General features: G+C 39.3%; 1 protein-coding gene across 4 annotated transcripts in view; it reads right to left on the bottom strand.

The window, feature by feature from the left end:
• LOC141794951 (C-terminal-binding protein 2-like) overlaps positions 1-14568 on the bottom strand; it is a 76893-nt gene that overhangs the window by 3241 nt on the left and 59084 nt on the right. For all 4 annotated transcript variants that reach the window (XM_074675622.1, XM_074675625.1, XM_074675623.1 and 1 more), the window contains 6 exons: positions 9730-9884; positions 3907-4051; positions 2992-3198; positions 2222-2436; positions 1255-1385; positions 979-1106 (listed from right to left, as the gene is read on the bottom strand). In XM_074675622.1, the coding sequence (XP_074531723.1) occupies positions 979-1106; positions 1255-1385; positions 2222-2436; positions 2992-3198; positions 3907-4051; positions 9730-9884 (981 nt within the window). The remainder of the gene's footprint in view (positions 1-978; positions 1107-1254; positions 1386-2221; positions 2437-2991; positions 3199-3906; positions 4052-9729; positions 9885-14568) is intronic.

Consider the following 14568-nt stretch of genomic DNA (forward strand, 5'->3'; position numbering starts at 1 on the left):
CTTATCATTTGTGTGACTGATTAACAACTATCGCTGTTCAGAAATGGAAACGGGCATCACAACAGATCTCATACATTTTTTAGCCATTTACATCAGGCTAACAACATGTTCTGCTAGCTACAGATGAACAAAGTCCATATGTTACCATTGAAGGTAATTTCTCTCTCCGAGTAGCATAGCACACTTTTATAACTAGCAGGCTAGACTATTGTGATGCTCTCCTTTTTCTTCTTCCCAAAAACACAGTTATCAGCTGCAGTTGGTACAAATTCCAAAAATTTCAAAATTCAAAATTTATGTAGGCTTTTAAAATTTTATAACTTTAACTTTCTTTATTAGATTCAATCTTTTTTTGTCTGATTTCTTTTTATTTCTCGTATAATCTTAGCAATTTGTTACTTTTAGTGATTTCATTTAACTTTCATTCTAACACTAGTTTCTTTATTTTATTTTGTTTATTTTAACTTTTTAATGTCTTATTTCTATTTAAAGTTTTGGCATTTCTTAACTTTTAAACTGCCTTAATGAATATATTTTAGAAGTGTGCATTAGTCTCTACTTTAAGATCTTTCTTTTAATACAATTTCTACCACTAGTCCATTCTATTCAGTTTATGTTTTTTTTAATAAATTGCATTTTATTTGTACTTAAGGTGCTTTTTAAATAAAGGCATATTGATTGATTCATTGATTGATCATCAGCTGGATGAGAGGTGATCGTAAGCTGCTGTTTTTAAAAAACAAAAACAAAACAAAAAAACCTTTAAGGCCTATCACACAGGCTATGCTGCTGTTTAGGAAACATGGCCTCACTTTTCTCCTGTTTTTTATGATCTAATGCATCTTTAGTTGCTGCCAAATCTTGTGGTTTTGAGATATTATAGCAGATTACAGATCACAGCACTGAACTTTCCAGCCTGAGTGTGAATTTGGGCAACAAAAGCAAAAAAAATTAAAATATGGTGAAAAATCACTCTACCAGTGATTGCTCTGCGTATTTCTGTGGCAGCGGCCTCTCTCATTTCCAGAGACGCCTGCTCGCTGTACCAGGCGGTGTGGGGTGTGCAGATCAAGTTGGGAGCATCTTTGAGTGGACCTTGGGAAAAACTGTTCAAATAAAAGGTAAATGAAAGTGGTTAAAATGGCTCTCTGTTCATTATATTAGGTGTTATAGCAGCTAGATTTATAGCTTGATAAATAGGGCTCAAAGTTTGCAGATGTTGCAGTCATGTTCTGAATGTGTGATCATTAAAACCTGAAAGGCTCTGACTCATGGACATCCAAGGCGGCTCCCCGTATCCTGCCTTCCTTTAGGGCCTGAGCCAAAGCTTTCTCATCCACCAGACCTCCCCGTGCCGAGTTGACCAGAAACGCACCTTGACGCATCTGCAGACACACAGCATTATTATGTCAGTATTTTTTTAACAATCAAAAAATCAAAATGTGTGTGTTTGAGATCACACATCCAGAGGAGCTGTCATTGTCATTGACTCAGTGCTGTGTGGGTGGCCTTTTTTTTCATAAACCCCAACAAATCCTTTTCAAATTAAGAATGACATGGAAACAAAAGGCTTTTCAAAGAAAGGGGACAATTTGACGACACTAATCCTTTCATCTTCACAGAAATAAGACTAAAAACAAGAGCGTCAGTGATGATGCAGAATGAACATACATGACATTCAAAGATAGAAAAAAATATTTCCAACAGCTGTCAGAGGTTTATGAAGTCCAAAAAACATTGAACTTAAAACAAATTGCAATTCACATTAAATCCTCCAGGTGGCAGCAGGGACAAAGAGAAGCCCAATAACTCAAGGGTTTTTCTGTTGGTAAGCAGGGGCATGAATCTGCTCAGTTAGCGAGAAAAAAACTTCATTTATAGGCAATAAAAAGCTTTTTTTAATGCAAACAATTGAAATTAGAGATAAGCTGCCCAAAGTTTTGCAGGCCTCGGCGTACTGGCATAGTGACATTAGCTTGTCAGTATAAGGTATGATTGTCTACGCAAAAGTTGGATATCTAGCAACGTCAGAGATAATACAAAAATGATGCCACTTTTACTCTACATCCACAGATGTGTTTCTGGTAACTTGGTACCCTTTAGAGTGTTGTTTTAAAGCACTGCAGCCTGACATGAAAGAAACAAATAAGAGCCCTCTGCGGTTTATAAGTTTCAAAGTTTCAGGCTTTGTCAGCTCCACTGACTGTGTCATTTTGTCTACCTGTTTGATAGTGAAGTCATTGATGAGGTGGTGGTTGTGCTCATTCAGGTTGCAGTGCAGGGACACGCAGTCGCTCTGGTAAAGCAGGTCCTGAAGCGTGTAGACTCGCTGAACACCTAGCGAGCGCTCCAAGCCGTCCTGGAGGTAGGGGTCGTAGAAGATCACGTTGAAGCCGAAGGCCTTAGCACGCATCGCCACAGCCTGGCCTGAGCGACCTAAGCAGGGGAGGAAACAAAATCAGGACTCTAGGTGGAGAAAGTAAGAGCCTCTTTGCAAAATGTGAGCAAATCCATAAAAAATATGGAGGCACATGACCTTTGTTTTACTGATTATTATAACAAGAAATTCTTTAATTGTCACAAAAATGAGAGACCATAACTTCTTTCTGCTACATCACCAGACTGGCACCCCATATCTGGGGCTTTTTACCCATTTATAAAATGTTACATTATTTTAGACTGAATGAATGAATGAATGCACTTTATTACTTATTCATTTGAGATTCAGGTTTTTCAGGCTAGTGTTTTGATGTTGTGTTATTTTATTATATTAACCAGATCCGGTCTGGACGCCCTTTTGGCTGTATCTTTGCATATGATGGCCAAACAGATACAGATATTATGTCAGTAAAGTTTAACAAGACATCATATTAACTATTCTTTATTTACGCTGAGACGTAAACATCTATGAATCTGTCCCAACTATCTCCCAGTTTGACCAGTTGAAGTTCTACACCCATTTTGCATTAACATCCTAAAGCAGCTCCTCACCAAATCCAATGAGGCCAAGCGTCTCTCCTCGGATCCTGGCTGCCCCCGATGCTACCTCGCGGATCTGTTCTACGCTCTGGACCCGCGTGCCCTCCCGGAGAGCCTGGTACAGCCAAGTGTTTCGCCGATAGAGGTTTAGGATGTGACAGAGAGTTGAGTCTGCTGTTTCTTCTACAGCTGCTGAGGGAATATTACACACTGCAATACCTGGAAAAGACAAAGCGAGAGGAGAAAACACATCTTTTTTTACAATGAAAACAAAGATACTTTAGATGGAAAGTAAAATGACTTTCACAGATGATAAAAGATAAGTTGGTTATAATTACTGAAGCTGTTTTGAATATAGATTTGTGTGAAGCTTTTGTTTTGTTCCCAAAATCACAGAGAATTTCTTCTCTAAGACCTTCAACAAAATAAAAGTGCTCTGTGTACTAAGTGAACTGTGAAGTGTGAGAGGATAATTATATCTGCTAATTAAGCCCATAAAAAGAAAAAAATCCATGTCAGTGACTGCAATGTGTTACAAGAAACAACAATAATTAGGATATCACAGTAAATCCTTCTCTCAAACCAAACATATGCCAAAGGGGCCAAATGGGAATCTGAGGAAGAGTTTCATATCTGTTCAAGCATCTGCTCTGCATATACAAACAGAATCATTACATATTCTGTTTACAGTGTGTGATCATTCCTCTTACATATGTTGTTTATGCTAAGTTGAGAGAGCTAGCAGAGTTTGGTTTGGACTCCATCCAAAGGCCCTAATATCTTCTCCTTAATGAAAATGTCTGGTTTCATTTCAAGCTGTATTTTTTTTTATCTCTCTGCTCACATTTTCCACATGTGAGACATGAGACCTGTCTGCTTCTTCTCCTCCTCTTTCTATCTTTGTCTGAATCTCTCCCACACTCTCACCAAGCTCCCCTGCAGCCTTGATGTCGATGTTGTCGTAACCGCTGCCGATGCGGATGATGATGCGTAGTGCCTTGAACTTCTCCAGGTCCTCTCTGGTCAGGGTGATGGTGTGGTACATCATGGCTCCTACTGCTTCATTTAACACCTGAGAGAAAACAGAGAGGAGCAGATGTCATTATCACCGGATTAAACGAGAATCGTTTGCAGTGTTACAGACATAAACAATCTGCGATCTAAATACCTACACTGTTCATATCCTGACATTTTTATTCAGATATCTCTAAAAGCGACTTTCCAGAAAGCTTCCACCATCTCCTCCACCTTACTTTATGTCTGCTGTTCTTCATCTAAATGCAAATTGATTGTTTGTTTGTTCTCTATGAGTAGTTTTCTGTGTGTTTATAATGAGTGTTTGGCAAAGCTTATATCTGTCACACTGTCACTCAGACTCAATGCAAACAAGGTTGGAGTGACTGCAGGCGAGGCCATAAAGTAGACTGACAGCTGCTGAGAAACTCAGAAAGCATAAGCAAGTAGCTGCTGCAAGCCACAGCTGCTAAATAACAGGTTTAAATTCACAACTCCCTAACTGAATTAAACTAATCCAGCCAGATTAGTATGGCCAAGAATTTCTTTATAACTGCTTTTTTTTTCATTGGAGCGAGCTGTAATCAAAGCTGGAAGCTGAATTCAAGGTTGAAGCTCTCCTCATGCATTAATCTCATTACTTAAGAGAAGCAGGCCAGCAGTAAGCTTGGCTGGTAGAGATGACACAGAATCACAGCACACTGTCGATCACAAGACCAGAGCAAGTTTTCATGAAGTGAGGCTGAGATGTGGGTTATTGAGCGGTGTTAATCAGAATTCTTCTGCAGCTCAAGCCAGCACACACAGTTCAAGTTCACATTCACAGCAAAGAATACATGAATACAAGACTCATGTAAAAGAGAAACAAGCTGTATTTATATTCTACACTAGTATGTCGGTTCATTTTGAGAAGAAAACAGCATGGGGAATCATTTGAGGCTTAAATAAAAAGATGCTTTTACTAGTGTTAAGAGCTAGCTGTCATACAAAGCTAAGCTAAGCAGGGTATTTTCTGCCCTGGTGTAGCTACGAGCTACACTCATTTAAAGAATCTTATTCCTTTTTTAAAAAATGTTTCCCTTACTCTTGCTTTCCTGGCAATAATTGGTTTGTGCTACCAAGCTAATAAAACGTAAGAGTAAGAATCAAGCCTTTTTCCTTTAATTCTGATCCTCAGACTAAATAATCTTGGTGTCCTGGTGTGTCATTTTATAATGCGTTACGGCGCCGCAAAACCACGACAGGTACATACCAAGCTCCACATATTGACATTATTTATGCCTTTTAACCAGACGTACTAGGATTTTCTGTTCTGAGAACTTCTTCTCAAGGAACTAATTGCTACATGTGACCCACTGTTTTCTTTGTTTCAACCTTTTGAGTCCCATGATGACACAAATCAGGCAGGTGAGGTAAGGAGAAGCCGTGAAAGTGACTGCACTACAGAGTCATTCCAGGAGAAGGCGGCAAGAAAAAGGTGCAGGTCTTGCAAGTTGACGTCATTGAGGGCAGCAGATGGGCTGATACAGTCATGTGTTACACCACAATTAGCATATTAGCATGGCTTCTTCTGCTATTTTCGATCATGCTCTATGACATAGCAAAATATTCCTCAAACTAAATTTAGATCCTGATACTGCTGGTAAAAATGCAAAGTTCCCTTAAATCAGGGGTGGCCAACCTGTGGTTCAGGAGCCACATGTAGCTCTTTGCCTTTCGGCATGCAGCTCTTTGATCCATTCATATAAATATATATATATATATAGTTAGGAGTAGTGGTGTGCCGATCAATCTAAAATATTGATATACTGATGCCAACGTTGGGATCAGTGTTGATCAATATTTGGATGCACACATTGATACTTAAGTTTCAGTTTCTCTTCTCTAGTACAAATTTAAACACACTAACAAACACAATAAACCTCGCTTTGATAATTGGAAATGTATCGATTTTCATTTTATGTCATTTTGTTTTTTGTGTCAGAGGAAGTGTGTTTGTAAGATCCCGTGCATGATGTGGCTCTCTGTAGTACCACGGTAATTTTTGTGGCTCTTAGTCTCTGACTGGTTGGCCACCCCTGCCTTAAAAGGTCCCCAGTTTCTTGAGCAAGTTCCTGTAGTTGAAAATCATCTTTACATACAGAAGATGGGACTTCACCAGGGCGTACATATTACACGTTTAACCAGCATTTTTAAAAGGGCTGTAACAACAGTCACATTGTGCCTCAGAAATTGATATTGGATTGGGCTAAAACAGACTTTTCAAAAAAACACAAGTAGAAAACTCTGAGACACCAGCTGAAACTCTGGAGTGATGGGGAGATAAGCCTACGCTGAGTTTTTATGCTAAGGCTTCACAGTTTACTTTGTAATGAGCTACACGAGTAGAACAACTTGCTGGACTGTCAAATAAATTAGAAATAAAATACTTTTCCATCAAACACCTACTGGTACATGTCCATGGGTAGACAGAATCAAACATTTGATTAAGAGAGAAAATATAGAGATGTTGTTTATCACACTTAATTTAGAAAATTGTTCTTTTTTGCATCTTTTTAGAGGATTATCACAGACAAAGAGTAATCAGTTGATAATGTGCAATTGGTTTAATGTCTAATCAAAAAGATGCTGTACACTTCTCTCTGTCAGGGTTATCTCAAAGTCATTCAGGCTTAATTCAGGGAGCTTACACTGGATGGAGGAAGTCGCCAGGAAAACAACTCTGCTTCAAGACCTTTGCCAAATATTTCTTTCCTAATGTTTCCCGTCTATCACTCTGCTCTCAACTATTAAAAAAGTCCCAGACGCTGAAAGAGTCAAAACACCGCCATTCTCCTGTGACAGACACGACACGCTCCATTTGTCTCGACTGATGAGGGAGAAACAGGTAATTTTTTTTCAACTGCATTCTTAACAGTGGTTGACATTTTTAGTGCTGCTTTTTACTTGGCACAAAAACAGCTGCACTTAAAACCTTAAATCAGTGGCTGACGGTTAAGCATCATTTGAAGACTCTTGAAAAACACACCACTTCTCTCTTCCTGCAGTTCAACAATCTGTTTGTTTCCTCGAGGATGTTACTGTTTGATTTAATAGACCAGAAGTGTTGTCTTTTAACTTTCCTTTATCATGTACTGAAAACAGAGACTTCTATACAGGTCACAACTGGCTTGGAGTGATATGTTATGAATCCTAAAATGACAGATCCCTTTAATCGCTGCATCTGCTCACATTCAGACAGAAAGGCAGCATTGTGCTTGTGTTGCTTGCTTGGTGTGTGAGTTTGTTTATATAGCTGTGTGTGAACAGTACTTCACTGCTGAAACTTGCAGTGAGGATGCTGGCAAATGTGTGTGTGCGTGTATGCGCAGTGTGCCCCATCTGTATCCTCTGCTGTTCGGTTATGGTCGTGGGAACTCTGCCAGTATTTATTCTCCCAGATGGGTCCTCAGTATGGGTAATGTGTAACTATAAGTGCAATTTACTGAGCTAAGCCTGCTTGCACTGTGTTTGTGTATATGTGTATGAGAACAAACAGTTAATAAAATGCATTTATTGTGGATTCAGAGAGTAGGTGGAAGCTGACATTTGTTTCAAGTAGAGCCTTGTCCGTTCTCAGTTTGAAACGAACAAAAAAAACTCCAGCTTGGATTTTAGAATTGCTGGTGCTTGGCTTCGGTGTACAGGCGGTAAAATAAGACAAATGTTTCACCCACTCTGTCTGAGAACAATTATCCTGCCTTTCTATTAGCAGCCTCCTCCTCCCTCTTATTTAACAAAGCAGCACTTCAGCACCCAGCGGGATTAGAGTCAGTGATGAAACCATTAGAGTTGAACTGGGAGAGTGGAACAAGCCAGTGGGCTGAAATATGATTAAAACATCATAGAGGATGAGACACAGAGAGGGGAAAGAGCCATTTCTTTAGCGCTGAAGTGAAGGCAAATTATTCAAAGAAAGCATTGAAAGTTAAAGATGAGTCAGTACCACAGAGTAATGTAGATATATCCAGTATCACATCAACAGTGATTGTCGTAGCAAACAGACAATAACATGGTGTATCAGGCAGTGAGTGCCAAAGAAGCAAAGCGAGAGAAGGCAGGAAACATTACTGAGTGCTTCGAGTCCAGTCCAAGGTGCTGACATACAGAATCGAAGCTGAAGTCTAATTTCTTTAAAATGATTTTCTAAATTTTGGATTTATGTCATAATTTCTGCAGTAACACCAACTGAACCAATCAGCAGCCAGATTCTTTTTTGACGTCACTATCATCATGATCATCAAAATCAGCTTTTCTAACTAACTCCTCTCCTGATCCCAGATTTTCATTTTGTTTGTTCTACCCACTTATTTCCTTACATACCAATATATTTCATCTTTGCCTCATCTTTTTCCCCCTTTTGTTTTCTCTGATGTGATGTTCTCTTCATACCTCTTAATAACCAGTTATTTACAATTATTAATGATTTATTGCTGTCCTGCCATGGAAGATTCATCTGTTCCTTCACTTTCATTCTACATTTTGGCATCTATATTTTTAACCCTTTTGAAGTGCATCATACTTTTTCATTCAAGGATTTTTATTTCAACATTTTTATTATTCATACATTATTTTTAAGGGTTTGCCTGGGCTAAGGTTTGATTGTTTTATTTTCCTCACTTCGTCCCTTGATTCATCTAAAAAAAAAGTGCAATAACAAAGTCAAAATTATCAATATTTCAAATTGAATTATAAGATTATTTTCAGCACAAATATCAAGTCCAGAGGCAATTAACAAAAGTTTTAGTTTTTAAACTTTATCAAGTGTATAATAGTGGATCAAAGTAGCTGGGTGGAGACTACAGAGGAGAAGAGTCCAGATTAACTGCTCCTAAAAGAGGTGGGTCTTAAGTTTTTTTAAGAGGTACAAAAAGATAAACATAATGTGGTCTGGCCTTTTCACACTTCTTCCTTTTACTCTCTTCTGTTTGCAGAGCGTAACTGATCTGTTAAAGTCAGCTCTCAGGGAAAGACAGTCAAAGATGTAGTGCAGCACAAAAAATTTGATTAAAATTCTGGTATAAAAGAATCTCATTGTGCTCTCTTTTAACATTTCAGTGTGTCAAATTTTATGAATATTTGCTGATGTGCGTGATATCACTCAATCAGTAGGACTCAGTTTAAATCTGCTTTACAACCAGTGAGACTATCCAAACCTGGGCTTTAAATATTAACTATAATGGATTGCTGCCTCAGAAACAAGCTGCTTTAAAGACCCTTTTCTATGATTTCTTTTATAAGAAATGAATCCTTGCTCTATAATGATGACAGTTATAATCAAACTTCAATATTAATACAGTAATGAGAAATGTGGTGGCATGCATCAAATACATTAATCAATTTGTGAAGTGGCTGCATCAACCAGTAAGTCACAACTTTAAATGTACTGTTTATTTCTCCTGAGCAGTTCATTAGTCTTTTATCTTTCTCACTTTCTACTTTAAGAAAGTAAACACAGAGGTGCCAGGGAATCAACAGGAACTAATTATAGTTAATTACACACATAAACAAAAGCGGCTACAATAAGCTTGTCTATCCAGAAGCACCTTTTAAAGAAGCAATAAAGATTTTGGATAAAGCTTGGTGAGTCATCCGGGATGTTTTTTACATTTTTTAGGGGTTAAAAGGTCAGTGCTGGGACCTTCGGGTAAGCCATGTGCTGATGAAACTGAAGCATCTAAAGAAAGGTTTCCGTACCTTTTCATGTATCTCCTGTGTGGACTGGGCGTCGCAGAAAGCCACTGTTGCCAGGTCTTTGAGGATGGGCATCTCCACAGTGCAATCGCGTCCATCAAGCAGCGCCACCAGGGGGCGCGGGTGCATAGGCCCATTCATAATCTGGGGCCGAATACCTGCAGAGACAAAAAGAGGAGAGAGAAGAGAGCCAGTTAATCATTTATGTCTTGCGCGCACACACTCACTCACACACACACACACACACACACACACACACACACACGCACACACGCACTCACGCACGCACACACGCACACACGCACACACGCACACACACACACACACACACACACACACACACACACACACACACACACACACACACACACACACAGAGTCGAGTGAGCTTCAGAAAAGGCTCTAAAAATGAAAGAAAATAAATCCCAGCAGCAGGAAATGTTTACACAGATCACCACTGTGTGTTTTCATGTGCGATACACACACACACACACCTGAAGATGTGCAGCTCTCTCTTTTAAAGTACCATCATCATTTCTCTTACCTGGAAACACTGGTCAACATCACAGACACACACTCACACTCCACACTGTTACCAGGCAACAGGTCCTTTCACCCCGTGAGGTCATCACCTCCATTATCCTATCATCATACAGAAGTCTGCAGGCCTTCAGCCTGTGCTACTGTACCTGCACGTGCATGGGCATGCATAGCTTAAACATCTGAGAGACCTGGCCATGGTCTGAGCAACAATGAAGATTTTCAATCAGCCGGTAGTTAACGATCGCACTCGAACCTGAGAGCGTCTCAAGGTTTGTTCTTCAAACTGTTTGAGTTCTCTGTCTCTGACCTCACCTCACAGTGAGTTGTTATTAGGTTTGTCTTGGGGAAAGAAGAGAAAAATAGAGCTGAAAACTTAAAATGTATAAAAAGAGGGATGACGTGTCAGCTCCAGAAAAGTGAAGCAACACAAATTAACCAAACAAAAGAGCTGCTCCTGCAGTGTAGCTCATAAGACCCAGTTCCTTCATGTTAAGAAAGGGGGCATGAGTCAAACTTTAAAATTAGAGATTTTGGATAAACTTTCTTCCTAACTTTTGAGTTCGTTTTCTTTCAATTTTCTGTGTATGTCGTTCCCAGTGCTACTGCAGGCAGCCTCCAGTGGACAGTTGGTAAGCTGCAGTTATTGGCCCCTTCTTTACTGGCTTTATATTTAAAACCAGAGTTTTCCAATTGATTAGAATGGATATTTCTACTTTCGGCCATCTTTAAACAAACCCAGTGGCAGCACAGTGTTAATTACCCTATATTAAGAAGCCTGAGTGTTTCACTTGACCAGTTTGTTTCCATTGTCGATTTTGTCACTCTCAAATCGATGGGAATCTTCTATAAGGTGATAGAGAAAGCGTTAGAGGCAAAACTCTAACAGAGTGGACTCAAATTCCTCCAAACAGAGGGGAAAAAAGAGGGAGGAGAGAAGGAGAAAGTGGGGGTCCACACTCCACCACTCTCTGGCTCCCTGCTGCCTGTTGTCATGGTGATTAGAGGATTTGGGCAGGATTATGAAATATTTTATTTAGTGACATCTGCGCTGCTGGAGAGGACATCCAAGCCTGTGCGCTCTGTGTCTGTCTTAGAAGTCTCGTTCATTTGGGAAGCAGGGATGGTGTTTGTGACCTACACAACTACAACACGCTAACATATGTAGTTTAAATATGATCACATGGCTTTATGGAGAAAACAACACAAGGACTGAGACAAAAGGAGTGTGCAAATGGAGCAGTGTTTGGTTAACTGGACTCTGATTCTGCAGCCATGGGCTCTTTTTCTGGTCTGCTTGGATGATGGAAAAGGTTGCATTGATAACTGGTCCAGGTCTAGGACAGAGTTGACTGGTGCAGGTCTTAGAAAAATTGTTGTGTATTTTCAATCAGATTTTTGTTTGAATGAAGAATAGGTTTTTTCATGGTTTGCAAAAGGAAGAGATTTTACTAATATGTCTTAAATCAGAAAATTGTTGTGTTCATTTAGATCTGTTTTGTTGTCCTCTGTGGACTGTCATTAACTCCGATCATACCAAGCCCAAAGTGCTGATTAAGAAGACATGTTGACATTTGGGCTGCCTAAGGCCAGGCACACCTGATGACTTTAAGATTCTAACTTATTATTTAAAATTGTGGGAGACTGCACACTTAAGGACATTTTAGACCAATTTTTCAACACAACAATCCGTGGATCACACAAACTAAAGGATTAAATACTATAAACGGTGCAGACAATTTTCCAATAACGATCATAATGCAGGCAATAAATGGTAGACCTGAGATCTCACAAAATGTCTTCTTTAAAAATTTCCACTCAGCTCTAGGTCAAGTTTTTTTTTTTGTGTGTGTGTTTCATGGCGTACTTATGTGCTGTAAGATGACACTCCCCAGTCTGCTACTCTCATCGTTTGTTGCAGGTATCCCGTCAGATGCAGTCTGAACAGGAATCCAAAATGTTCAACATGTTTATGACTCTAGATATAGAAAGACTCAGATGTACTCAAGACTGGTTAAAATGGTTGTAGTGACACCACGTTTACTAATTTAGTTTAAATAAGGCTGCATCCCTGGATAGCCGAAGGAGGGGCAAATCAAACCCTAAATTTGGCTCAATTCTTCACATAACTAAGCCCCATTCAGAAAAAAAACAAATAGTGCAAACTGTTACCCTAATTATTCAAAAATGTTCTACATAAGAACATACAACACACAAACTTATCTACTTACCAAAACACTTCCAATCAATCAATAAATCTTTATTTACAAACTTTCAGAGCTGTGCAGGGGTTGAAAATTAGAAAAAAAAAATTGAATAATAATGTCAACAAACTGTATAGCATGGTACAGTCACCTTTGTGCTGTCACAACCTCTAAACATACATCCTGATGTTGACACTTTTAATCCTACCCCCTATTAGCAGTCAAGTATAACCATAAATGCTGATGTGAGACCAAAGTGTTTAAGATCAGTCTGTTAGCATTGATGCAAATAGTACACATACTTGAATTGGATAAAGAGCTAGTAACAACAAAGTTTACTTAACAAAGTTGAGTTGTGAAATCATAATTTTGACAAGTTGACATATAACCTGTCTTTTCTTTTGTTATTAATAAGAAAGATCTCTCAGTCACATTTTCCCTGTGAGTCACTTCACTCCGCTCTTCACTCTGCTCTTTCTATCAAATTCCAGAGAAAGCTGAACTACTCTCATCTCAGAGGCAAGAAACTGACTGCGCAGCAAAATATCTCTACAAGCAGGGACGACTTCAGGAGAAAAAGTTGACATCTCTGTAAGAAAGAAGATGAAGAGGAGAGAGGAACAGTCTGGGGATGAATGAAGGAAACCTTGGGTTTACTTATGTCATCTCATCCCTGAAGTGGTTTTGCTTCAGCTGAACAAAAAGACAGTTTTTGGTTTCTGAAAAGGTTTGTAACCACTGATTTTTAACAAGTGGGACTTATCTTGTTAGAGGGAGGTGACACATCATGTCTACAGTGGCTCCATGGTCAAATAGCTCACCAAAACCTTGGGTTATCTCTGTGCTCTGACCAGAGGCTTAAGCTTGTGTGTTTTACATTAATTGCATCACAGTTTTATCATAGCTTAATTAAAACTCTTGTCTTTGTAGAGGATTTTTTGAGATTTAAATCAGCCAAATGACTATTATTTGTTAGAAGTATCTACCTGCAACTCATACTGATAAAATTATGTTCTTTAAGTTCTTATTTACTTTTTCCTTTCTCTTGAATTCCGCTCTATTTCTCCTTATTTGTCAATTTAACGAGGTGAGAGTTTGAGAGCCACTTTAAAGATGTGTTCTACTAAACTCTGTACTTTATTTTATTATGGCTATTAACAATAGTGTTATACTGCAGCACTCTTTCTAAAAGCAGAGCTTCATAAAAGCCTAAATTGTGTATGAAAGGAGAAAAGAACAAAGGTGCACAAAAAGAAAAAGGTTAAAAGAAGAAGTGACCTCGATCTTTTGGTCCCATTTTTAAAAGTATAACCTGAAAACATTCATTATTCACACTGGGGGAGTCATTGTGTGTGTGTGTGTGCGTGTGTGTGTGCGTGTGTGTGTGTGTGTCTCTGTGCAGACAGGCTCCCTGCCAAACACACCTGTGGCTCCTCAGCTCTCCCTGCGCCCCCTCATCACACTCCTGCAGAGTTCATTATCACAGCTCTGACTGACTGAGAAAGAAACTACTTCCATCATCTCCAACAGAGGCACACCAAGGGAATGCACCTTTTTTTCCTCACACAGGCACAGACACACACACTGTGCACAGAGTGACATGCTCTCAGTGAATACACACAGAGACAAGAGGCAGCTGGTGGAAAAGGCAGCGTCACTTGTAGGAAGTAGGTCAAAATGCTGTTGATTAATTATTTCCTGGTGGTTATTAGCCTTTCCCTGGACTAATAAGGCAGAACGTGGCACCGCATTTAACACATGATGAATCTGCGGATAATTAACGCCTAACAAGGCTCTTAATGAGGATCTTAATGACTCGGATACCTGAGCAGTGATTTGTAGGAGCTGCTTAGTTTTATTAAGCTTCCCTCAGTTCAAGTAAAGCTGACATGATACAACAGAATGTGTACCATACATGCACAAGCAACTGTGTGTTATGTATATTTTACCTTAATGGAGCGAATGTTTAAACAATAAACACACCATTTGGCTTATTGATGAAGAAATAAACACACGCTCTGATGGAAGGCTGTTGTTGACGGAGGCCCTGTAATGGCCTCCTCTCACCGTCCCTTCAGGGATTGACTGTCTCATCAAA

Source organism: Halichoeres trimaculatus, unplaced genomic scaffold (genome assembly GCF_033239565.1).
Source record: "Halichoeres trimaculatus isolate MK-OKI-2021-1 unplaced genomic scaffold, fHalTri1.1 fHalTri1_scaffold_8, whole genome shotgun sequence".
Lineage (NCBI taxonomy): Eukaryota > Metazoa > Chordata > Actinopteri > Labriformes > Labridae > Halichoeres > Halichoeres trimaculatus.